This window comes from Mastigoproctus giganteus, chromosome 10 (assembly GCF_048544385.1).
Source record: "Mastigoproctus giganteus isolate SK-2022 chromosome 10, ASM4854438v1, whole genome shotgun sequence".
NCBI lineage: Eukaryota > Metazoa > Arthropoda > Arachnida > Uropygi > Thelyphonidae > Mastigoproctus > Mastigoproctus giganteus.
Window position 1 is genome coordinate 84,262,546 of NC_143584.1, and position 27,365 is coordinate 84,289,910.

General features: G+C 38.6%; 1 protein-coding gene across 4 annotated transcripts in view; it reads left to right on the forward strand.

Moving 5' to 3' along the window:
• c11.1 (maestro heat like repeat family protein c11.1) overlaps positions 1-27,365 on the forward strand; it is a 1,259,325-nt gene that overhangs the window by 1,083,601 nt on the left and 148,359 nt on the right. For all 4 annotated transcript variants that reach the window (XM_090383553.1, XM_090383554.1, XM_090383556.1 and 1 more), the window contains one exon: positions 22,737-22,892. In XM_090383553.1, coding sequence (XP_090239679.1) covers positions 22,737-22,892 — 156 coding nt within the window. The remainder of the gene's footprint in view (positions 1-22,736; positions 22,893-27,365) is intronic.

Consider the following 27,365-nt stretch of genomic DNA (forward strand, 5'->3'; position numbering starts at 1 on the left):
TCTGGGTTGCCATGTATAGCTTGATGTCATCCATGTACATCAGGTAGGTGAGGGTGTACAGGCATTTCCCTGAAAGATTCCTCTTCTGATGGGGATTGGTCTGGTTGTGATGTTCTCAACCTTAATGGTGGTACTCCATTTCACCTTTGTTGCTCCTAAGAAGTTTGTCACTATCATATTGACCTTGTAGATCTTTAGGATCTCTATTAGCCAGCCATGAGGTATGGAATCGAAGGCCTTGCGGTAATCGATTTTGGCCGTGTATAGGTTGTGGTGCTTCTTGTAGGATTGCTCCATAACTGCGGCATCTATGGTTAATTGCTCCTTGCATCCTTTGCACCTCCGCTTGCATCCTTTCTACTGTTCGGCCATTATGTTCTGGCTCTCTAAGTCGTATGATATCTTCTTGGTTATGCAGGTGGTCATGATCTTGTGCATCACTGGGAGGCAGGTGATTGGCCTGTATTTCACCAGCTTTCTTGTATCTTCGTGTTTAGGCTTCAGATATGACTCCTTCAGTGAAAAACACTTCGGGTTTATCTCTGGGTGCCTTATCATTCAAGTGAACTGCTCTGCTAAGTGCTTGTGTGTGTGTAAATGAGCTTCTTGTACCAGTAGTTGTGGATGTTATCAATTCCTGGGGATTGCCAGTTGTGGGTTTCCTGATAGAATTGTTTTACTTCTTCTTTGTGAATCTGCCATTGTCTCATCTCATGTACGTCCTTGGTTTTCTTCCATTGTACTTCTGTCCAGTGGGCTCAACCGTTATGTCTTACTTCACTGCTCCAGATAGTTTCCCAGAACTCCTCGATTGTCTTCTTCTCAGGTGATCCGTTTCCTGTTTTCTCATCTCCAGCCAGTTTCCTGTAGAAGGCCATTTGGTCCTCATCAAAGATTCAGTTGTTTATTTTCCTCTGGGAATAACATAACACACAATACCTCTCTTCAATAATTTTAACAAGTTCTTTTTTGAAAGTTTCGCCCCTTGATCTGCACTTGCGGCTTCTCCCTGAATTTTAATGGATTTTAAATCTATTCAACCATTCCTTACTAGTTTTAAATGGTTCCACATTTTTTTTTTTTTTTAAGGCGAGTTTTCTCTTCAGGCTAATCTCTCTCTCCCTTTTTTTTTTTTTTTATAATATGTAACGTAACTGAATTCTGCATTGGATATTATCTCTTCAATAAAATTAGTTATAAAGTCTCTCCATTTCAACCCGGCCTAACCCTACTTGCTTGCAATGGACCAGCTATCTTTCCCGCTGCTAAAATTAATTCTTTATTTTTCATAATTGTTCTTAAAGTTCAACGTGCCAGTCCTAAATTATGGCACACATCCGCTTGTCGTTGACCAGAATCGATTAGCTTCAAAACGTCTAATTTAATTTTAAAATTTGGTCTTTTTCTTACATTGTAGTCTTCGAACTGCGTCCAGACGTTGCTTTTTCATTCTTATATGCCATTATTAAAACTTCGAAAATATAACTGTTTTGGTTGCATTAATTATTATTTATTTATTTTTTTATGTGAACCCCAAACACGAGAGGTATTAGAACCTATAGTACTTAGTACCATGTTTGGAAGGTGCCTCCGTAGCCAGGTGGGAAGGAGCTGCAGTGCGTAGCACACGCTTCTTGATTAGACCGGGGTTCGAGCCCGTCACCACAAAATACGGAGGATGCAGAAAGGTCAGGGAATGACCACCACATATCCCGGAGCAATATGGCCTTAGTTGCTAATGCTCATAAAAACCAAATAACAAACAAACCATGCTTGGGTTTAACCCATGCTTAACCCATGGAGGTTAAGAAGACGAAAGAAGATGTTTGTTGACATTGGACTTGAACTTCTGTAAATTGTAATTTTCAGGAAATACGTATGAAGGAAGGTTGTTCCAGAAAACGGCAGTTGAATGAATAAATGAGGAAGATGAGAAGTTGGTTCTGTGGGTTTGAAGTTGGACAGTAAATGGACGTTGGCTGGTGGCAGCATGTGTTCGGACTGTTTTGAAAGAGAGAGCAGGAATTATAGAAGCCAATTCAGAAGAACAGTGCCCATGGAAGTATCTGTAGAAAAGGCATGCAGCAGAAACAGTACATCTATGAAAAATCAAGTGGAGAGACTCTGTTAGAGATGAATCATTAATTAACCTAACTGCCCTCTTCTGAATGGAATCAAGAAGCCTGAGAGATTTTGGGGGCACCACCCCAGATGTGGGAACAATATTCCATGGCAGGGCAGATTTGTGATTTATACAGAGTGAGCAGCTGTTTGGAAGAAGAGTAATGCTGAGAGCGAAAGAGAAAACCAAGTTTTTTAGATGCAGAGGAAGCAATATTTGCAATGTGCTTGTGCCAAGAGAGAATAGAAGTGAGGGTAATCCCCAAAAAAGATATATCGTTATGCCTAGAAATTGGAGTGTCACTAAAGATAAGCATAGGAGCAGAAGAATCCTTTTTGCGAGATATAAGACAAGACTGAGTTTTAGAAGGGTTGAAATCAACTAAGTTGTCTTTGCCCCACTGGAGAATTACCTGAAGATCGACATTTAAGGAATTGGTAGCAGATTTTCGAGAAGTTGAAGCTGATTGAGCAGGACAAGGTTTTCTCAAATTGGAAAGTGGAATGCAGTGTGCTATCATCGGCAAAACTATGGATAGGATTTCCATTCAATGGAAGAAGGTCATTAATATACAAGAGGAAAAGAGTGGGGGAAAGAACTGAATCTTGGGGGACACTGTCATTAGTGGAGAAGTTAGAAGACAGAGAGCCATCTACCATCAGCATCAGTGAGCGATCAGAGAGAAAACTGAATAACCAATTACTAAAAACAGTTGGCAAACCATAAGATGGAAGCTTGTTTAGATGACCTTTATGCCAAACACGATCAAAAGCCTTTGAGATGTCAAGAGCAACTACTTGTGTTTCACCGAACCTTTCCATTGAATTAGTCAATAAATGGGTGACATAAGCCATAATATCACCAGTGGATCGACACTGACAGAATCCGTACTGGCGATCGTTGATCAGACGGAAGGTTTCTAGGTAGTTTAAGAGTTGGCGGTTAATTGATTTCTCCATTACTTTAGAAAGAGTAGAAGTAATTGCAATGGGACAATAATTGGATGGGAGGGATTTGTCACCCTTTTTAAGAACTGGCTGGATATGAGCAAATTTCCAAGCAGAAGGAAAAACACCTTTGGAATAAGAAAGTCAAAAAAGGCGGCAAAGAATAGGAGTAAGCTGGGAATGGTGGGAGGTGTTTTACCAAGATCATTAATACATGAGCTGGAAGAAAAATGGGATGCTAGCAGGTCAGCTTTATCCTTTATCCTGAAGTGACAACAGAACCATCTGGTTTGGACAGAGGTGGGAGCAGAGATGGGCAAAAGTTGCGGCCAGTAGCTTTGGCAAGAGACCAGAATGCTTGGCTACCATTAGGGCAAGAACAAAGTTTTCTACTCTTAGCCTGTTCAAACTCTAGTTTGGACTGATTAATAACAGCTTTACAATTGTTGCAAGCTTTGGTGTAGGCAGAAAATGAAACTGAAGAATTAGAAACAAGCAAATTACGATATGCAACATTCTTCTCTTGGACAGCCTTAGCACATTTATTGGAAAACCAAGGTTTAGATAAAGGACGAGATTTTAAAGTGGAGTGTGGGATTCCATTCCTGCAAGAATAATTTCACTGAAACAATCTGAGCAAACGTTGACATCAGAAGTTTTGAAATAGTAATCCAACCATGGAAAGGAAGAAAAGTAGTCTCGCAGGTTATCCCATTTTGCATTCTTGTAATGCCAAACAACACGAGGTTGGGAATAGTCATGAGATAAAGGTTCCATTGGAGAAGAGACAACTACCAAGTTGTGATCTGAGGTGCCTAAAGGACCTCTCACTTCGACCGTGTACTTAGAAGGGTTGTTTGTGAGAAAAAGATCAAGCATATTGGCTGTATAACTAGGATTGTCTGGTATTCTTGTAGGTAAATGAACAATCTGTGCTAGGTCATTAGTAATTGCAAAAGCCTCAGCATCTCGACCTGCTGGGTCGGTGTGACTAGAAAACGGAAGCCAGCTGGAATTGTGAACATTAATATCACCAAGGAAAATTAGTTCACTGTTAGGAAAGTTGGACTGCAGAAAGTTAAGTTGCAAAGAGAGGAAGTCAAAGAGCTCCAAGTGATTAGTGGAGTTGGGAGAAGGGTAGAGACAACAGATGAATTTGACACAATGAGGTAGAGAGATTTTAAGCCAGAGAAGATCAAAGAGAGGAGATTCCAAATTTCCAAGTCTCTGACAGGGAATATCAGAACAGACATATGCACGTTTCCTTTCGCCTCAAAGGTTGAGGCGAAAGGAATCATACAGCGAATAATTTGGTCATCTGAGATGAGCAGTAGTTGAATCAACCGATAACTGAGATTCTGTCAGAAAAAGTACGTGGGGTTTGGCAGACTGCAAGTGGAAATGGACATCGTTGAGATTAGAATTGAGACCACGTATATTTGTGAAATGAATTAGGAAGTCCTTGGGAGGTTTAGTTCTTTTCGCAGATAAGCTTGCTCTATTAGTTTGACAATTCATGGTGTATTCAATAGTAAGAAAAAGTGGGTGGGACATGCTGTATGAAGTAATGAAATTTTTGGATATGGCGTACACGTGGTAAGAATATACCCAGATCCTTGACATAACGTGGCTTTGACAATACTCCCCACATAAAAACAACTCGGACTCCCTCCAGTCACTATCTGGCAGAGTAGAGGTAGCAAGATTATACACTAGCTGATCCGGAAGCCTCCTAGAGAGTTACCAATAAGTTCAGTCCGGTGTACTAACTAGTGGCTGGCCTGTGAACACCGTTTTAGAGCTGTACCCTCGAAATGTTACAAATGCATTAATTATGATACAATGTTTTAATAACTGTCCATTATGCACTTCTAATACTGTACTGAGTGATCATGCAGTATACCTGATCATTTTTTAAAATGTTTATCTCAGAACTATGTAACAATTCACTGTACTGCAATTAAATTACTGTGTGGGAAATTTTTTCAAGTTGGCATGGGAATCGTTTTAATGCTGTTTTGCTATTCATTTTCTAGCCATCGACTCCATCAAATGAAACGATTTCATTAAATATTCCAAAAATGCAACCTGTAAAAGAGCATTATAGTGATTTACAATAGTGTTGTAGTCAGATACAGGTAATAATATAAGAACAGCGTTATAGCGAATCTGTGTAAAGCGAATCGCATTATAACAAGGGTCTGCTGTATTGGTCTCCCATCGTAATAGAGCCGCGCTTGCTTCCACCAAGGCGGGATTTGAGCCCGGGTCTATAAGGCTGGTAGTGCAGTGTCTTAACCACTGGGCCATCGCACTCTTTATTATTATTGTTTTTTTTTTTTTGTTTTTTTTTTGTTTTTTTTCCCTAATAATTTTATTTTATGGATTTTACCAAAGCATATGACTTAATTGATATCCAATATTGCAACAAAAATTACTGAAATATGATATAACAAGAAGAATCAATCAATTCTTAGCATGTTATTTAACCAAAAGAAAAATAACAGTTGAAGTAGAAAATACAAAGGGAAAATCATATAATGAAAGAGAAAAGTACCTCAGGGTACTCATGCAGGGCCAATCATGTTCAACACTATATAAATAACATATTCGAAGTAATAAAGAACTTCTTTATAAAAATTTAAGCAGGTGATATAATTTTATATACAATTGGAAAGAACCTAACAAAAATGGCTAAAGATTTACAGCAGGAAGTAATACATTTACAAACTTCGTTGCATGATAATAGCCGCCTCCGCAGCAGTGCGAAGCATAAGCTTCTTGATTAGACCGGGGTTCGAGCCCGTCACCACCAAATACGGAGGATGCAGAAAGGTCAGGGAATGACCACCGCATATCCCAGAGCAATATGTCCTTAGTTGCTAATGCTCCTAAAAACAAATAACAAACAAACAAGCATGATAATAAATTAGCACTCAACTCTGAAAAAACAAACTTTTTGGTAATTAGACTTCCTCATCAAACCTTGGACATTCATCTCTCTATAAAATTACATAAACATCAATGCCTACATGATCAGCATTTCCAGAATTGCAAATGTCTAACTGTGGAAGAAGTTTCAAATCATTGTTACCTTGGGTTATGGATTGACTACAGTCTAAGTTAGGTAATGCATATAACAAACTTGTACAAAAAAATGAGATTTTATGTGTACTTAGCATTAGCATTAGTAGAGGCATTTGATGCAAGAAAGCAAGCTTATGCAGCATCAGCCAAAAAAAAAAAAAAAAAAAAACCACTCCCACTTCACCCCTCTCTTCGTTCAAAATACCTGTCCAGTGAGCCTTAAACTTATTTAGGTTATCAACTTCCACGACAAGGGATGGAAGTCTGTTCCACCAACCAACCACTCGCTGGCTAAAGGCAAATTTCCGCACGTCTATCCTACATCTGTCTTTCCTCAATTTGAATTTATGCCCTCTCAGGTGATTATTCTGAGCGAGAGGAAGAATCCCATCAGCATTGAGCATGCTCAAACCATTCAATGCTTTATACACCTCTATCAGATCACCTCGCTGGTGCCTAGTCTCCAGACACTGTAATTTGCAAATTTTAAGCCTTTCTTCTTAAGAGCACCCCTTTGTTCCATTCACTAATCTTGTTGCCCTTCTCTGTACTCGTTCCAGCAGCTCTACATCCTTCTTGAAATGAGGCCTCCAGGCCTGTATACAGTACTCAAGGTGTGGCCTGACCACTGCCTTATACAAGGGAATAATCACCTCCTTATCCCTGCTAGAAAAAGTCCTATATATCATTGACAATACACCATGAGCTACTCTTGCCGCCCGTCTGCACTGCTCAGAGAACTTCATATCTGCCTGCACAACTACCCCCAGGTCCCTTTCATTCTCTACCACTGTCAGTGTAATACCACAGAGTTGATACGTTGCTCTGGGGTTGCTGTTTCCCATGTGTAGTACTTTACATTTGTCAATGTTAAACTTCATTTGCCACCTCTCAGCCCATCTGCTCAACCTTTCCAGATCCTGTTGCAGCAGCATAGTGTCAGTAGTGTCCTTGACAACCCTGCCTACCTTTGTATCGTCTGCAAACTTCGACATTAAGCTTGATATACCATCATCAATATCATTTATGAATACAGAAAACAATAATGGACCCAACACTGAACCCTGAGGGACTCCACTAATAACATTAGTCCACGACGAGCAGTGTCCATTGATTACCCCTCTCTGTCTTCTCCCCCTCAGCCACCCCTTTATCCACAGCAGCAATTTGCCTCTAATGTCACACTGCTCCAATTTGTGCAGCAGTCTTCCATGTGCAACAGTATCAAAAGCCTTTCTAAGATCCAAGTATATAATATCAAAGTTATTCCCTGCATCCAGTTCCTTTGTTACTGCATCATAGTATCCAATCAGATTGGTCAGGCAAGACTTCCCCTTAACAAAACCATGCTGTGTCCGAGCTATAACTGAAGTCTTGTCTAAATGATCCTGCAGTGCTTCTTTAACTAGTGCCTCCATTAATTTTCCTGGAACAGAAGTTAAACTCACAGGTCTATAATTGCTTGTGTCAGCTTTTGATCCTCCTTTGTGAATTGGGGTCACATTTGCACATCTCCAGTCCATGGGTACCTCCCCTGAGTCCAAGGAAGCTCTCATAATTATGGCTAAGGGTTTGCTTACTTCCTTTGCTGCCTCCTTTAATATAACTGGATAGATCCCATCCACCCCAGGTGCCTTTCTTGTGTTTATCTTCAACAATTTCTCCTCCACTTTACTCTCAGTTATTACAAGATTCTCTAGCTTACTGCTAGAGTTGAATACAACTCTGGCTTTCCCCTCGCTAAATAACTCCTCATGTGTGAATGTCGATGCAAAATATTCATTTAGTTTGTTAGCTACCTGAGCAGGATCATCAACAGTTGACCCATCGATATCAAGTGGACCAATCTGATTCATCCCCTTCCTTCTAGAGTTTACATAAGTCAAGAACTCTTTGCTGTTTTTCTTTGCATCCCTTGCCAAAGATTTCTCGTAATCTGCCTTCGCCTGCCTAACCTCCTTTGTAACTTGGTTGCATATCAACTTGTATCTATTATAGGCTTCTGTGTCGTGTGCTAATTTGTATGTATCCCATGCATGTTTCTTCTCTGCCATATGCCTCATCAGTTCATCTGACAGCCATTTTGGCCTAAACCTTGAACAATATTTCTTGGTTGGTATGTAAAGCCTGGTAGCTTCCAAGATAAGTTCTTTGAATGCTTCCCATTTTGCATTTACTGTTGGTAACATCATCAGTTGGTCCCACTGTATAGAATTTAAATACTGTCTCAGTCCATCGTAGTCGCCTTTACGAAAGCAATAACCCTTCCCTTTACCCCTAATGGTAGTTACCTCTTTGAGTAAATCCCACTTCAGCACACTGTGATCACTGCCACCTAGTTGTTCATTTATCTGCAGATTCTTAATGCATGAAGAATCACTGCTGATAATCAAATCAAGAGTATTCCTCCCTCTAGTTGCCTCCCGAACATGCTGATGTAGAAAACAATCATCCAATAAATCCACAAAAGCCTTGCTAGTGTGTGAGTGACCAGCCCACAAATTCCAGTCAATATCTGGGAAATTAAAATCTCCCATTATAAGACTCTCTGATTTACTGGCCCACTCTATTTCCCTGTACAGTTTCTTATTATACTCATCACAGTCATTAGGCCTATAGCACACTCCTACTCTCAATTTTGATCTCCCAATGCTTATGTCACACCAAACTGACTCGACACTGCACTGTCCAGCGATGTCCACTGGCTTCACTTCCTTGGATTTTATGTATTTCTTAACTAATAGCATAACCCCTCCTCCCTTCCTATCAAGTCTATCTTTTCTGTAGACGTTGTACTCCCCAAATTCCAGTTCTGCATTCCTTATATCTGTGTGACACCAAGTCTCTGATATCCCAACAATATCTGCCTTTGATGTTTTGAGCAATACCTCAAATTCATCAAATTTATTTACTAAACTCCTAGCATTGGTGTACACGCAAGTATACATGCACCTATTTCTATTCTTAGCTACCCTAACACAACCCATGTGTTTACTTGTACCGCAATGACTCCCAGCAGTCTCTGAAATATTCTGAATCTTGTTTTACAGGCTTCTGCTCATTCCAATAGAAGCAGTGCAAGAATCTCTTTCACCTCTGCCAGTGGCTACTGTTAATCTATTTGTCTTTGTATCCCTCCAAGCTAGCAGTTTTCCGACCGACCTAACACTGCCTCGATAGCATCAGCAAATATTCTTGCATCCTTTCTATTTAAGTATATCCCATCCCTGTAGAAGCAATCCCTCCTGTTAACAAGTACAGTCCAGGCTGAAAAAAATTCTACCCCTTGAGCCTTGCACAATCTTTCCAGGGCCGAATTGATCGACAAGGCTCTCATCATATGCTCCCTCCTATCGTGTCTGTAGGAGACCGGCAGAATTGCAGACACTTTCAAATTCAACCCTATTTCACGGCTTTTTTTCAACAGTGACCTGTACTTGTTAAGCAATTCTGCCGGTCTCCTACTCTTGATATCGTTAGTGCCCACGTGTACAACTATATCACCTTTTGTGCCCTTAAAAGATGATATCTTCTCTACAACGTCATCAACCTTTGCCCCTGGCAGACATACCCTGGTCCTGTTCCACCTATCCTTTTTACAAAGCATGTTCCCCGTTTCCCTGACAATAGAGTCACCAACAACTACTAGTTCCTTTGGGACCAGCGCATTCTGCCTTGGGGGTTGCCGCTGTGTTTCACGATGACCAAGTGCAAGCTCTGGCGTTGATGTGGGCAGCTGAGAGCTTGATGGGCCCCCTCAATTTAGTTCCTTCGAGAGCATCCACCCTGTCCTTCAAGCTCTCATATAGGCCCATAAGAACGCTGAGTTGTTGCCTGATTTCGATACACTCCTTGCATCGTGCACACACAAAGACATCCCCCATGGCAATATCATGTCCCGTACCTGAATGTGTCACAAACATCATGCAAGCTGTGCATTTTAGAAGGCTGTGACTCAGAAGGCAACTGCCCCCCTCAGTTCTCCTCTGAGCCACAGCACTTCCATTAGCTTGAGCCTTTTGTTTTGCTGCTCTGGTCTGAGTCATGATTACTTTTAATTTAAATAAAATTTCAATTTCAGTTTATAACCCTAACTTATCTCCCAACACAGCTATAACAGGATATATATTTTTAGCGTCAAGTATTAATCAATCAGTCAAGTATTAATTATCTCCGAGTTCCCTTTATATAACTTCCGTATCAGTTATGTATTAATTAATTATACGTATTTATTAGATTACGTTTGTAATCTAAGTCGGTATATGTATTTAGTTAAAAGTGTGCAATTTAAATGCCAACGAAGTTGAACAAGTTTAATAGATTTTATCGTTCGCTGAAAATATTATAACGTATACTATACTAACGCTATCTAGGTTCGATATATAACGATCGTATGACAAAGACAAAGGCGGAAGTTATGAACGGTAATCTATGGACACTTAAGTATTAATTAACTTTCAAATCTCGCTGTCCCAATTCAGAATAAACCAACGATCCTTACTAGGTCTATAAGCTACTTACAAAAAATAATTTGATGTAAAAGATAGGTTGGATAGATTTGATGTAAAAGATAGGTCAGGTTGGAAAGAACCTGACAAAAATGGCTAAAGATTTACAGCAGGAAGTAATACATTTACAAACTTGGTTGCATGATAATAGGCGCCTCCGCAGCAGTGCGAAGCATAAGCTTCTTGATTAGACCGGGGTTCGAGCCCGTCACCACCAAATATGGAGGATGCAGAAAGGTCAGGGAATGACCACCGCATATCCCGGAGCAATATGTCCTTAGTTGCTAATGCTCCTAAAAACCAAATAACAAACAAACAAGCATGATAATAAATTAGCACTCAACTCTGAAAAAACAAAATTTTTGGTAATTAGACTTCCTCATCAAACCTTGGACATTCATCTCTCTATAAAATTACATAAACATCAATGCCTACATGATCAGAATTTCCAGAATTGCAAATGTCTAACTGTGGAAGAAGTTTCAAATCATTGTTACCTTGGGTTATGGATTGACTACAGTCTAAGTTGGGTAATGCATATAATAAACTTGTACAAAAAAATGAGATTTTATGTGTACTTTTTCTACTACATTAAGAATAAGTTAAATTTTAGAACAAAAGTTACCTTATTTTATGCATTAGTGGACTCTCAACTCAGTTATTTAGTAAATATATGGGCACGCGCACATAAAACAGAAATAAGGGCAATAAACAACTTAATGAATAGGATTCTGAAAGTTTTAATGGGGACAAACTCTTGGAATGACCTGAACAAGAGAAAGCAATTTTTGTTGAAACATAAAATACTGTATCCAGTTCAAAAACTGAAGTTAAATCTATTCTTAAAAAATCTTAACACTATTTTTGAAGAATTGAATCTGCAAACAAATGTATCACGTAATTTAAGGAACCCAAAAGCAATTGTTTTGCTTCACTCTAGGATACTAAATAGATTTGAAGATAGGTGTACAATGAATATAATAAACAACTTGTTGACTAGTGTAGATTTCAGGCTCAGGAGAAGTTATCCTACCTCCAAATTAAAATTCTTAATAAGAAAATTTTCGAAACTCAATGATACAGTAGATTAGAATTGCTGTGCAGATAAATTCCTATCTCTGTTTGCAGTGTGGAATGTACTATGTGTTGTGATTTCATTATCTTTTCTGTTAGATAACAAATTTGTATGGAAAAACTGTTGTAAATGAAGAATTACAACTTGTCAAGAAATTTACTTTTCTTGACTAGTTCATTTATTGTAAACAAATTCTCTTGATGAAAAATAAATTGTATTGTATTGTAATATTATTATTATTGTTGTTGCTCTTATATTATTTCTCCCTGATTGGGGGGATTCCACTCTGTGACGAGTACTGCTACCAAGTACACAGGGTGGTTGTAATGTCTGGTGTTACTGTTGGTTGAGGATATCTCTGACTATCCTACAGGTCTTCAGGATTGCGACATTCTGCAGTTTCTTTTAGGTGTTCTCTGGGAGACCTATTGCTGCTAGGCTGCTATGTAGAGTCTTTGGCACCATACCGGTGGTTGACACAATGATTGGGATGGTCGATACTTCTTGTATATGCCACATCTCCTTGACTTCATGTCTCAGGTTGGTGTACTTTCTAATTTTTTCCTCATGGGTTTTCTGGACATTGCTAGTGTTGGGTACTGCTATGTCATTCAGGTAGGTAGCTTTTTCTATCTTGTCCAGAAGGGTTATGTCCTGTCTGTTGTGCGGGATGGTCTTATCCGTTATTATGGCGTGATCCCAGTACAGCTTGTGGGTTCGGGTCTCTGTTACTGCCTGGGGTTTGTACTTGTAGTATGGTACACTTTCTGTGGTCAACTGGTATTTCCTAGTGTACTTGAAGAAGTACACTAGCTTCTGATGTATTATCCTGGCTACCTGGTCGTGTCTATGAGTGTACTCAGTCTGAGTGATCACCTTGCAACCTGCGGTCATGTGTTGATTCGTTTCTGACACCAGGTAGCATTGTCGACATGTGTCATCTGACATTCCGGCTCCTTTGCAATGTATTTTCTATAGTTTCTGGTGTTGGTTACCAGGTCTTGGAGGGCCAGCATGAATTCCTCAGCCTTGGGGAAGAGAATCCTGCTTGTGAGCCATGCATTGGAAGCAATGTTATCGATGTGATCTTGATGGAGGTCATTGTAGTGTCTGCCATGGAGTGTCTTCTTTGCCCATCTTTCTAACTTCGTTTCTTGTGCCATTTGGGTGGGTGGGTGTTCCTCGCTTAGGTTGAGTGGGGTATACCACTTATCTATCTTCCTTATGGCCTGGTAGAGTGATGCTGTGTTGTTCTCAAAGTAATCACTCAGGTTAACTATCGCTGTTTTCTGTTGCTCTATCAGGCCCCTTCCTACCTCTTTCTGAGCTATTATTAGTCTCTCCACTGCTGACTTTGGTTTGTGTTAACGAGTCTTGGCCATCATTTTCCTTGTTTTTTGCATAATAACTTCTAACTCGGTGTTAGTCCAATCTATGACCCCGAAGGTGTATTTTAGTACTGGAGCTGCATAGGTGTTTATGGCTTTAACTGATAGGTGTTCCTTCCATTCAATTTTGCTTTCAGCTGGCTTCTGAGTCTCAGATGATATTTTTCGGTCAGGCACTTCTTGATTTCTTTGTGCTCTAACTGCTGAGCCTGCATCATCCCAGGGTATTTGTAGGTTTCTCCTTCTGTCATAGCTTTGATCTCTTTACCAGTCAGCAGCTGGTAGTTTTGGCCACCTAATTTTCACTGGTGCAGTGTGTGGATCTTGCATTTCTCTAGACCAAATTCCATCCTGATGTCCTTGCTGAATTTTTTGGTGATCCAGAGTAGTTGCTGGAGTTGCTTCTCCGTTGCCGCATAGAGCTTGATGGCATCCATGTACATCAGGTGGGTACCTAATGTACATGGATGTGCATGATGTACTGAAGCTAAACAAGTCCACCTCCATCTATGGAGGTGGACTTGTTTAGCTTCAGCTTATGTTCAGTGGTTTATTTAATTTTTTTTAGTTCTCGTGAGTGACACCAGATGGCGCCACTGTCTGTCTCAGCCGTCTCTCTGGCCTTGGGGAAGGTAAGTCCTTCCTCAAACAGATATGCCACATCTCTTTGATCTTCTGTCTTAGGTTCGTGTACTTCCTGATCCAATCCCAGGGTTTTCTGCAGGTTGCCAGTGTTGGGTACCGCTATGTCAATCAGATAGTTATTATTATTATTATTATCTATATAGTGCAAGGAAGCCTGAGGCTTATATTGCACCAGCAAAAAAAAAAAAAAAAAAATTCTGAGCCACCCTGTGAGAGAGAGACAAAAGGGAATCACCAAGAAAGAGAAAAATGATTGATATCTAGTTCAGGACCCTGGGTGTGCCATGCCCATACTCACCAGATGTGAGCCGCTGGGGCAAAAGATAGGTAGCCTTTTCCTTCTTGTCCACAAGGATTATGTCCTATCCATTATTATGGCATGTTCCCAGTACAGCCTTTGGGTTGTGGTCTCTCGTACTGCCTGGGGTTCATACTTGTAGTAAGACCCCCCAGGTAGTATGGTACACTTTCTTCTATCAACTAGTATTTCCTTGTTAGCTTCTGGTATATTATTCTGGCTACCTGGTCGTGTCTATGAGTGTACTCAGTCTTGGTGATCACCTTGCATCCTGTGGTGATGTGTTGGATTGTTTCTGAGGCCAGGTGGCATCATCGGCATGTCATTGAACACTCCGGGCTCCTTGGTGACATATTTTCTATAGTTCCTGGTGTTGATTACCTGGTCTTGGATGGCGAGCATGAATCCTTCAGTCTTGGGGAAGAGTGTCCTGCTCGTGAGCCATGCATTGGAAGCAATTTTATCTATGTGATCTTGATGGAGATCATTGTAGTGTCTGCCATGGAGTGTCTTCTCTGCCCATCTTTCTAACTTCGTTTTTGCCTCCTGGTTTGGATGGACTCCTCGCTTAGGTAGAGTGGGGTATACCACTTGTCTATCTTCATTTTGGCCTCCTGGAGTGCTGCTGTATGTTTCTCCCGGTTAACTATTGCTGTCTTCTGTTGCTGTATGAGGTCTATCACACCCCTTCTTCATTCTTTCTAGGCATTTGTCAGTCTCTCCACGGCAGATTTCGGGTGGTGTTTGTGGTTCTTCATCATCATAATTCTTGTCTTTCTCATTATATCCTCCAGCTTGGTGTTGGTCCAAACTATGACCCCGAAGGAGAATGTTAACACTGGGACTGCATATATGTTTATGGCTTTAACTGTGTTCCCTCTGTTCAGAGGCCTACTGAAAGCAAAGCTTTCAGTAGGCCATTGAGTCTCTGATGGTAATTTTCAGTCAGGCACGCCTTAATTTCCTTGTGCTGTAACTGCTGAGCCTGCATTATCCCAAGTACTTGTAGGCCTCTCCCTCTGTCATGGCTTTGATCTTTTTACCAGTCTGCAGCTGGTAGTTTCAGTTGACTAATTTTCCCTGGTACAATCCGTGGGTCTTGCATTTGTCTAGTTCCATCCTAATAAATCCTAATAAATTCCATCCTAATATCATTGCTGAATTCTTCGATGATCTGGAGTAATTGTTGGAGGTGGTTTTTGCTTCCCGTGTAGAGCTTGATGCCATCCATGTACATCAGGTTCTTCCTTCCTTCTTTGAGGTTATATCCATACTTGCTAAGCATGGTGGATAGTGGGTTATGTGCTAGACAGAACCACAATGGGCTCAGGACATCTCCCTGAAAGATTCCTCTCCTGATGGGAATTGGTCTGGTTGTGATGTTTTCGACCTTAATGGACATAATTCATTTTGCCATCATTTCTCCTAGGAAGTTTGTCACTATCAGATTGACTTTGTAGATGTTCAGCGCCTCTATTAGCCAGCTATGGGGCATGGAGTCGAAGGTCTTGAGGTAATCGATGTAGGCTGTGTACATGTTGCGGCGCTTCTTGTAGGCTTGCTCCATAACTGTGGCATCTATGGTTAATTGCTCCTTGCATCCTTTCTGCTGTTCAGCCATTATGTTCTGGCTCTGCAAGTGGTCTGATATCTTCCTGGTTACGCAACTGGTAAGGATCTTGGATATTGTTGGGAGGCAGGTGATTGGCCTATATTTTGTCAGTTTTCTTGTATAAAGATACAAGAAAGTTTGTCTTTATGCTTCAGATATGTGATTCCTTGAGTAAGAAACTTCGGGATTGTCTCTGGGTGCCTTATCATTTGGGTGAACTGCTCTGCCAGGTGCTTATGTGTGCAAGTGAGCTTCTTGTACCAGATGTTGTGGACGTCATCTATTCCTGGAATTCATCAGTTATGAGAGTTCTTGATTGTCTGTTTACTTCTTCTTCCCGAATCTCCCACTCTCATTTCTTGTATGTCCTTAGTTTTCTTGCATTCTGGTTCTATCCAGGGTGCTCAGCTGTTATGTCTTACTTCCCTGCTCCATACTTTACCCCAGAATTCCTCAATCATCTTCTGCTTGGGTGGTCCTTTCACGTCTTTTCCGAGACACATGTAGAAGCCTCTTTGGTCCTCGTCAAAGATTTGGTTGTTCATTTTTGTCTTAGAGCTCTTTGTATCAGCGTAGTCTCTTGCTGAGTGTAAGGAGGTTCTGCTTCAATGTGTCCAAGTACTCTCCTATTCTCTGATTTTTTGTCTCATATTTCCTGTGGATGCTGTCTCTCTTGAGAATGCTCTCTACCTTTCCAATTAATTTCTTACTCCTATTGCCCCATTGGGACTGGGTCAGTTGGCCTGTCTTGACTCTTAATTCTTCTATCTTCTGCTGAAGTCTTCTTTCCCAACCTGATGGTTCCTTCTGCTGCTGGTCTCTTGTTTCTCTTCCATTAATGGCACCTCCGTTGGCAGGAGCAGCAGCGTAGCACATACCTCTTGATTAGACCAGGGTTCGAGCCCGTGACCACCAAATACGGAGGATGCGAATGGTCAGAGAATGACCACCAAATACGGAGGATGCGGAATGGTCAGAGAATGACCACCGCATATCCCTGGAGCAATATGGCCTTAGTTGCTAATGTTCCTAAAAACCAAATAACATCATCTTCCATTAATCCTGGTGGCTGCTACCGCAGCACAATACACGGCTGTGTGGATGGCTTCCAGTGTTGCAGCATTGTTGCTGTCGAGGTAATACGGTATTATGTGCTGATTGGGGTTGATTCTATTATTGGCAAGATTCTATTTAGCCTCTGCTTCGGCACCACATGAGTCTTTGTGGGTCTATTCCTTCAAATTCTGTTAGGGCCTTTTTCCACTCGTCCTCTATTCTGGATATCATCTGGATTCTGTTTTATTATTATTTTTATAATGATACATCAGAAACTAGCAATTTCTAGAAAATTCACGCTGAAAAAATTAGGAAGTACATGAACCTGAGACACGAGGTCAAGGAGATGTGGCATATGAAAGAAGTAACAACCATCCCTTTCATCATGTCGACCACCGATATGGGGCCAAAGACCCTACATAGCAGTTTAGCAGCAATAGGTCTCCCACAGAACACCTACAAAGAACTCTAGAAAGTCACAATCCTAAATAGGATAGTGAATTGCTTTATAGTATACTGGGTTAATTTTTTGACCCATGAAGGACAAATTCATAATATACAGTGCCTTATGAGTCAAAAAATACAATAAGTATGATCGTCATATTTTACCTAGATTGTCTTGTTTTATTTTTGGGCCTTAGAAAACACAGTCTTCCATTGAGAGGACTAGACTCCTGTTCATCACTCCTGATAGGACCAAAAACATGAGCAACTCAATCAGTTTTTAAAGTCGGAGGGTGCCAGAGTGAACATTAGAATTAGTAGAGGCATATGATGCAAGAAAGCAAGCTTATGCGGCATCAGCCATATAAAAAAAAAAAAAAACAAAAAAAAAAACTCCAATTTCACCCCTCCATTCATTCGAAATACCTGTCCAGCTGAGCCTTAAATTTATTTAAGCTATCAACTTCCACAACGAGGGAAGGAAGTCTGTTCCACCAACCAACCACCCGCTGGCTAAAGGCAAATTTCCGCACATCTGTCCTACATCTGTCTTTCCTCAATTTGAATTTATGCCCTCTCAGGTGATTATTCTGAGCAAGAGGAAGAATCCTATCAGCATTGAGCATGCTCAAACCATTCAAGGCTTTATATACCTCTATTAGATCACCTCGCCAGCGCCTAGTCTCCAGACACTGTAATTTGCAAAACTTAAGCCTTTCTTCGTAAGAGCACCCCTTTGTTCCATTCACTAATCTTGTTGCCCTTCTCTGTACTCGTTCCAGCAGCTCTACATCCTTCTTGAAATGAAACCTCCAGACCTGTATACAGTACTCAAAGTGTGGCCTGACCATTGTCTTATACAAGGGAATAATCACCTCCTTATCCCTGCTCTGCTAGAAAAATTCCTGTATATTATTGACAAGACACCATGAGCTACTCTTGCAGCCCGTCTGCACTGCTCAGAGAACTTCATGTCTGCCTGCACAATTACCCCCAGGTCTTTTTCATTCTCTACCACTCTCAGTGTAGTACCACAGAGATCATATGTTGCTCTGGGGTTATTGTTTCCCATAGGTAGTACTCTACTTTTGTCAATGTTAAACTTCATTTGCCACCTCTCAACCCATCTGCTCAACATTTCCAGATCCTGTTGCAGCAGCATAGCGTCAGTAGTGTCCTTAACAACCCTGCCAACCTTTGTATCGTCTGCAAACTTGGACATTACGCTTGATATACCATCTTCAATATCATTTATAAATACAGAAAACAATAATGGACCCAACACTGAACCCTGAGCGACTCCACTAATAACATTAGTCCACGATGAGCAGTGTCCATTGATTACCACTCTCTGTCTTCTCCCCCCTCAAACATCCCTTTATGCATAGCAGCAATTTGCCTCCAATGCCACACTGCTCCAATTTCTGCAGCAGTCTTCCATGTGCAACGGCATCAAAAGCCTTTATAAGATCCGAATATATAATATCAAAGTTATTCCCTGCATCCAGTTCTTTTGTGACTGCATCATAGTATCCAATCAAATTTGTCAGGCAAGACTTTCCCTTAACAAAACAATGCCGTGTCCAAACTATAACTGAAGTCTTGTCTAGATGATCGTGCAGTGCTTCTTTAACAAGCGCCCCCATTAATTTTCCTGCAACAGAATTAAACTCACAGGTTTATAATTACTTGTGCCGGCTTTTGATCCTCCTTTGTGAATTGGGGTCACATTTGCACATCTCCAGTCTATGGGTACCTCCCCTGAGATCCAAAGAAGCTCTCATAATTATTGCTAAGGGTTTGCTTACTTCCTCTGCTGCCTCCTTTAATATAACTGTATAGATTCCATCCACCCCGGGTGCCCTTTTTATGTTTATCCCCAACAATTTCTCCTCCACTTTCCTCTCAGTTATTACAAAATCATCTAGCTCACTGCCAGAGTTTACTTCACTTCTGGCATTCCCCTTCCTGAATCACTCCTCATGTGTGAATGTAGATGCAAAATACTCATTTAGTTTGTTAGCCACCTGAGCAGGATCCTCAACTGTTGAACCATCAATATCCAGTTGACGAATCTGATTCATCCCCTTCCTTCTAGAGTTTACATAGATAAAGAACTCTTTGCTGTTTTTCTTTGCATCCTTTGCCAAGGATTTCTCATAATCTGCCTTTGCCTGCCGAATCTCCTTTGTGACTTGTTACAGACCAGCTTATATCTATCATATGGTTCCATGTCACCTATTAATTTACATGTATCCCACGCATTTTTATTCTCTGCCATATGTCTCATTAGTTCATCTGACATCCATTTAGGCCTAAACATTGAACAATATTTCTTAGTTGGTTTGTAAAGCTTAGTAGCTTCCAAGATTAGTTCCTTGAATGCTTCCCATTTTGAGTTTGCTGTTGGTAACATCATCAGTTGGTCCCACTGTATAGAATTTAAATTCTGTCTCAGTCCATCGTAGTCACTTTTACGAAAGCAAAAACCCTTCCCTTTACCCCTGATGGTAGGTACCACTTCAGCACACTGTGATCACTGCCACTTAGTGGTTCCTTTTACTGCAGATTCTTAATGCATGAAGAATCACTACTGATAATAAAAACAAGAGTATTACTCCCTTTAGTTGCCTCCCGAACATGCTGATGTAGAAAACAATCATCCAATAAATCCACAAAAGCCTTGCTAACATGTGAGTGACCAACCCATAAATTCCAGTCAATATCTGGGAAATTAAAATCCCCCATTATAAGACTCTCTGATTTACTGGCCCACTCTATTTCCCTGTACAGTTGCTTATTATACTCACCAGAGTCATTAGGCCTATAGCACACTCCTATTCTCAATTTTGATCTCCCAATGCTTATGCCACACCAAACTGGCTCGGCACTGCACTGTCCAGCAATGTCGACTGGCTTCACTTCCTTGGATTTTGTGTTTCTTAACTAATAGCATAACCCCTCTTCCCTTCCTATCCTTTCTGTACACATTGTACTCCCCAAATTCCAGTTCTGCATTCCTGATATCTGTGTGACACCACGTCTCTGATATCCCAACAATATCTGCCTTTGATGTTTTGAGCAATACCTCAAATTTATTTACCAAACTCCTAGCATCGGTGTACACGTAAGTATATGCACCTGTTCCTATTCTTAGCTACCCTAGCACAACCCATGTGTTAGGGTAGCCAAGAATATACCATCATCAATATCATTTATATACCATTATCAATATCATTTATAAATACAGAAAACAATAATGAATCACTATTCATTATTGTTTTCTGAATTTCACTATTCACTGAACCCTGAGGGACTCAACTAATAACATTAGTCCATGATGAGCAGTGTCCATTGATTACCACTCTCTGTCTTCTCTCCCTCAACCATCCCTTTATCCATAGCAGCAATTTCTCCCAGCACTCTGAAATATCCTCATCTTGTTTTCCAGGCTGCTGCTCATTCCAATAGAAGCAGTGCAAGAATCACTTTCACCTCTGCCAGTGGTTACTGTTAATCTATTAGTCCTTGTATCCCTCCAAGCTAGCAGTTTTCCGACCCACCTAACATTGCCTCGATAGCATCAGCAAAAATATTCCTGCACCCTTTCTATTTTTAGTGTATCCCATCCCTGTAGAAGCAGTCTCTCCTGTTTACAAGTACAGACCAGGCTGAAAAAAATTCTATCCCTTGAGCCTTGCACAATCTTTCCATGGCCGAATTGATCGATAAGGCTCTCATCATATACTCCCTCCTATCGTGTCTGGGCAGAATTGCAGAAACTTTTAAATTCAACCCTAATTCACGGCTTTTTTTTTCAACAGTGACCTGTACTTGTTAAGTAATTCCGCCGGTGTCCTACTCTTAATATCATTAGTGCCAATGTGTACAACTATATCATCTTTTGTGCCCTTAAGGGATGATATCTGCTGTACAATGTCATCAACCTTTGCCCCTGTCAGACATACCCTCGTTCCACCTATCCTTTTTACAAAGCATGTTTCCCATTTCCCTGACAATAGAGTCACCAACAACTACTAGTGCCTGTGGGACCAACACATTCTGCCTTGGCGGTTGCCGCTGTGTTGCGTGATGACCAAGTGCAAGCTGTGGTGTTGATGTGGGCAGCTGAAAGCTTGATGGGGCCCCTCAGTTTAGATCCTTCAAGAGCATCCACCCTGTCCTTCAAGCTCTCATATAGGCCCATAACAACGCTGAGTTGTCACCTTATTTCATTACACTCCTTACATCGCGCACACACAAAGACATTCCCCATGGCAATATCATGTCCTGTATCCGTTTGCTCCACAAACATCAAGCAAGCAGTGCATTTTAAAAGGCTGTGATTCAGAGGGCAACCCTCCCCCCCTCAGTTCTCCTCTGAGCCACAGCACTCCCATTAGCTTCAGCCTTTTGCTTTGCTTTGCTGCTCTGGTCTGAGTCATGATTTCGATTTAATTTCAAAAATTTCAATTTCACAATCAGAATCACAATCAGACGCAAAATTATAACGCTATATATATTTTTCAGTATCGAGTATTATCTACGAGTTCTGTTTATATAACTTCCGTATCAAGTTATGTATAAATTTATTATGTTACGTTTGTAATCTAAGTCGTTATATGTATTTAGTTAAAAAAGTACAATTTAATGGACAATGAAGTTTAACAAGATTAATAGAGTTTACTGATTAATTGACAATATTATATTATATACTATACTATTCTAAGCTTATGCTATCTAGTTCGGGATATAACATATCGTATAACATTGGTGGCAAGTTACGAACGGTAAATCTACGGACGCTTAAGTATTAATTAACTTCCAAATCTCGCTGTCTCAATTCAGAATAAACTAAGGATCCTGACTAGATCTATAAGTTACTTATAGAAAATAATTTAATATAACAATTATGTTATATTAAATTATTTTCTTATTGACCATTATTAATAATGGTCAATAAAGCAGCTAAATATGGCTAAAAAACTTCTGGTTCAGCGGAGCTGTAACTTGTAACACGTGGATTTGATACCGTACCGATACTAGAGGTAAGGATCATCATCGAAATGACTCTCTTTAAACTTTGTGAATCACTAAAAAGTCTTTAATTGAGACAGCAACTTCTCTGAATGGTGTTTTCCTAACATTTCATAAGTTTCTGTTACATATTTGCATAATTTGAAACATAATTTGCTGCTCATTAAAACCACTGATTTTAAAATATGATGAAACATAAAATATCTCCTGTGCAATGCACAATTCACTAATGCAACAATTTCATGATGCAAAGTCAGCCCTTGAACGTTTTAGATTTCATCTTATATTTCAATAAAATACTAAAAAGAGAGATTACAATTACTTTTTTTAAAATACTGTATACATGAAGGATGTTTCAACAATATTGATGAATATATTAGTTTCATTTAACTTTATTTATTGAAAAGAAAGAAAAAGGTTACTTTTATCTTTACAAGTAATTTATTAATTATATGCATAAAACCAGTACTGTTCTCCTTTTTAAAATGATGTATAAAAATGTTCAAATTTTTGACAGGAAAAAGCTTCGGTCAGGGCAGCAGCATTTACTTTATTTGGAAACTTATCACAATTTGGAGATGGTCCTTCAGCAGAGTCATTTATAGAACAGATTCATCAAAATTTGGTTACCCTTCTACTTCATTTAAAGGATGAAGATAAGGTTGTTGTAAAGGTGAATATCAAATTTCTTTTTTTTCTCTATTTATTTTTAATTATTTATATATATATATATATATATATATATATATATATATATATAATGTCAGCATTATCACGTGTAGTATAAATTTTGTATATAAATTTCAGTACAGAATTCTATTTATGAGAAAGCACTATAGTAGCATTTGCCTAACATTTGCACTATATTTACATCGTTACTCAAACATGCTTATTTAAACCCAAACCTATATACAAAAGAAGACCTGACCTTTCTGTTTTTTTCAAGACAATAAAGCGATGCCTTTTTTGAAGGCTACTAAACATCTGCAAAAACCCTCTATATACATTCTATACACTTATTACTGTTATGTTTTTAATAGATTTTGCTCTGTTTGTCACATCCAGCTATTGTAAATCAGTAGTTCAAACTGAAATGGAGTTGTCTATGAATAGCAAGATAACAGAAAATTGATAAAGTAAATTAAATTTAAAAAAGTAATAGCTGTTATTATATATATATATATATATATATATATAAAAAATGATAAAGATTTAGTGAAATTACTGAAAGTCTTAGTAAACAGGAATGAGAAATTAAAATTTATATAAGACTGAGTTATGGATCCGGGGTATTGCAATAAACGTAGAAAAAACCACAACCGTAATGAAAAATAGACAAAAAGGTAAAGATCAAGTGTATTTGTGTATTTGGTAGAGAAGTTGAGCTATCAGGTGTAATAATTGAATTTTATTTCAGGTAATTTGTTTTTTAGCATACAGGTTTTCTCAATTCTTTCGTGGTTATTACACCTAATAGCTCAACTCCCCTACCAAATACACAAATACACTGATATTTACCTTTTTGTCTATATATATATATATATATATATATATATATATATATATATATATATATATATATATATATATATATATATATATATGCACAGAGTCACCACATGTGAATGTGTAGTTGTGCACAAAGGTGCCTAATCAATGGGGACAGCATCAGTTTACAAATTTTAAAAATTAAAATAAATAAAAATATAAAAAATTAAAAATGGGATTGGTTTTCTCATAATTTACTATAAACATTACTAAAAATTTATTAGCCCATTAATTATTATCTAAAATATGTTTATTTTATTGTTATCTAAAATGTGTTTATTTCATTGTTTATTGTCAACCTTAAATTATAAGAATGCAATGAATACTCAATGACCATGCACCACCTTATTCTACCGCTTAGTTTTACACTTTCTTGTGTCTAGCTATTTTGACAGTCTGATGTTTTGATGACATGAAAAATGCTTTTTGTAGTAAAATTTCATTGTGAGCTTTTATTTATTTATGAAAAACCACAAAAGATATTAGAACCTATAGCATCAGGGCTGCTGCAACCCTATGTGCTGCCAGTAAGCAAAATCAAATTTGCCACCCCAAAATATTTGGATTAAAAAATAAAATAAGGCATAAATAATTATTATTCATATATTGAAAAAGAAAAGAATTACAACATATCTGACATATAATAATGAAACAACAAACAAATATAACAAAATCATTCTGAAAAAAACTTTAAATTCTAAATCACAGTAATTGTAACAATAATAAAATAAAAGGAAAATTATGCAAATTTATTATTTCATTCATGTTTATTTGTTCCAAAAGATCATTTTCTATTGAAATTATTGCCAAATTAGAAAGTTGTTGCTGAGACATTTTCGATCATAAATTATTTTTGATTAATTTTAATTTCGAAAAACTCTGTTCACCTGAGGCAACTCAAACTGGTAAAGTTTGAAAAATTCTTAATGCAGCTGCTACATTTGGAAAAATATCCGTAAAATTGTTTTTAAAAAATATTGTAACACTTTAAAGGGAGTATATAAATTTATATTCAATATAAATTTGAAGTGCTCTAAGTTCTTCAGCTAATGCTAAACCATCGATATTGGACTCATTATGATCACTGTCACTTAACTTAATATTTAACTCTTTGCAATGATTTAATAAATCATCATCTAATAATTTTTTTTTTAATTCAGAAATATTATAAAACATTTTAAATATTTCTACATGTTCTTTCATATTTGTAAACCTTTCAGTTAACGAGAAAATTGTTATGTCCATAATCTGAAAGAAAAAAATTAATTTTGAAATTTTGTTGGTGATCCTGAATAGCTTCATCTCTAGTTTCATAATCGAAATCACGTTTTTTCAATGCCAATGATAGCAGCCATATTATTATCCGAATCGAGAATGTTATATTTTTTTGAAAATATTCCGTGATATTTTGTAGACATTCAGATGCTCATATACATCAGAATCTTTTTTTTTTTTGAGCATTTACCTATCAGAGTAATTTTATTTAAAATATTTAAAAATAGTTTAATCAATCTTAAAGAATTTTGGAGGTGACCTCAAATTCCTTCATAGTCCACCAATGACTGCAGCCCTGGGTTGAGCAACACCAATTATAGTATCTTCTAGGTCTTCTTTCTTCATAAATCCTGTGAAGAAAAGATTCAATATGCCATGAAGAAGAGTGAAATTACCAATACACATGCAGTGATACATAAAAACTCAGAATAGTGTGAGCCACTGATAGTGACTCGTGGTCCTCACTCCAAGTGAAAATAGTAACTTCAAAAAAAAAAAAAAAAAAAAAGTAAAAAGTAATTGCTTTCTTTATTATTTGAGAACATTATCAATTTGGTTTAATTTGCATAATTGTGATTTTTATGGTCACAAATAGAAAAGAAAAGAAATCACTGGTCTCTAAATGCTCTTCAATATAGTCATCTGTACTTGGTGAGGAAACCACCCACCGATGCTGATTGTCTTGAAGAGATCCATGGAAACTCATAAAGGGGATTTAGTGGGTGAGGGGCTCAGCCATACATCAATTTGGTCTCTGCTTTGGCTAGACAGGAGAACCTGAAGCATTAAAACTAGGATCATCCAGCAGGTGGTTTTTGTTACTAGGGTCAACTGTATTCTAATAGGTCTCCTCCCTTTTTTCCTGGGATGGAATCAAGACTTATTGAAAATATAGGTATGAGATGCTAAGACAGCTTAGTTGACATTCTCCTATACAGCTCCATGGTGATAGGTAAGACACTTAGGACTTATGAAACAACTTTTTTAATCATACAAGGTGCAAGCCAAAAGTTTCTGAACTGGCTGCATGGAATGCAGTTTTAGAGACTTAAGAAACATTTAAGAAGTGTTTAATGATAATGATGATGCTATGGGTAGAACATACCAGTGGGTCATATCTGGTGAGTATGGGCTTGGCACACCCAGGGTCCTGAGCTGGATATCATCATTCTTCTCTTTCTTGGTGATTCCCTTCTACTTCTGATTCTTGTTCTCTCTCTCTCTCTCTTCTCTCTCTCTCTCTCTCTCTCTCTCTCTCTCTCTCTCTCTCTCTCTCTCTCTCTCTCTCTCTCTCTCTCTGTTGTGTTGTTTATCTGGGTAATTCAGAAATTTTTTGGCTGGTGCAGTATAAGCCTCAGGCTCCTTGCACCTTATGCTAATAATAATAAAAATAATAAAATTTTGAAGACTATTTGTGTTTCCAAAATGGCTATACTTCAGTTGAAGATTTTGAGTGCTCAGGTCATCCATTGTCAAGAAGGACTGATGAAAATGTTCAGAAAGTGCATCAAGTCTTCCGTGAGTACAGACAGCACATGATTAGTGATATTTATGAAATTATAGGAATATTGTATGTACATTACATACTGATGCATTTTAGCTGAAAATTTAAACATAAGCAGTCTGCTGCAACATTGGAGCCCTGTTTGCTGAATGATAAACAGAACTGGCCTTTCTGTGTGCAGGGACTTGCAAGCACAGACTAAAAGGACAGAAATGTCCTTTCCGAGGTCATAACAGGGATGAAAGCTGGATTTATGTTTATGATCCAGAAACAAATTAGCAATCCTCTTAGTTGAAAAGTCCATCATATCTCTACTTAAAAAAGGCAAGGCAAGTCAGTTAAAATATCAAGAGCATGTTGATTGTTTTCTTTGATATTGAGAGAATTGTTTGTTAGAAGTTCCTTTCACCAAGCCCAACTATAAATCATAATTTCTACATTGGGATCTTAAAGCATTTAAGAAAGGATCTCGGGAGAAAATGCCCAGACAAATGGCACACTCAAATTGGCTTCTACATCACAACAATGCTCCAGGACTGGCACATTGTCAGAATTTTCAGAAATTTTTAGCCAAGAGCAAACAGTGATGGTCCCACACCCTCCATTTCATCCAACATAGCCTCCTGTACCTCTTCCTGGTCTCCAAAATGAAAATTCAGTTAAAAGGATAAAGATTCAAAGAAATTGTGGGGATTCAAGCTGAAATAAAGAAAGTGGGTTCTTAGGGAATAAGAAAATACATGGACTGTGTTAGAAAAACTAAGGGTAAAAACAGGTGTATGCATACTTACATACACTAATCCTAAAAGAGGAGTAAAA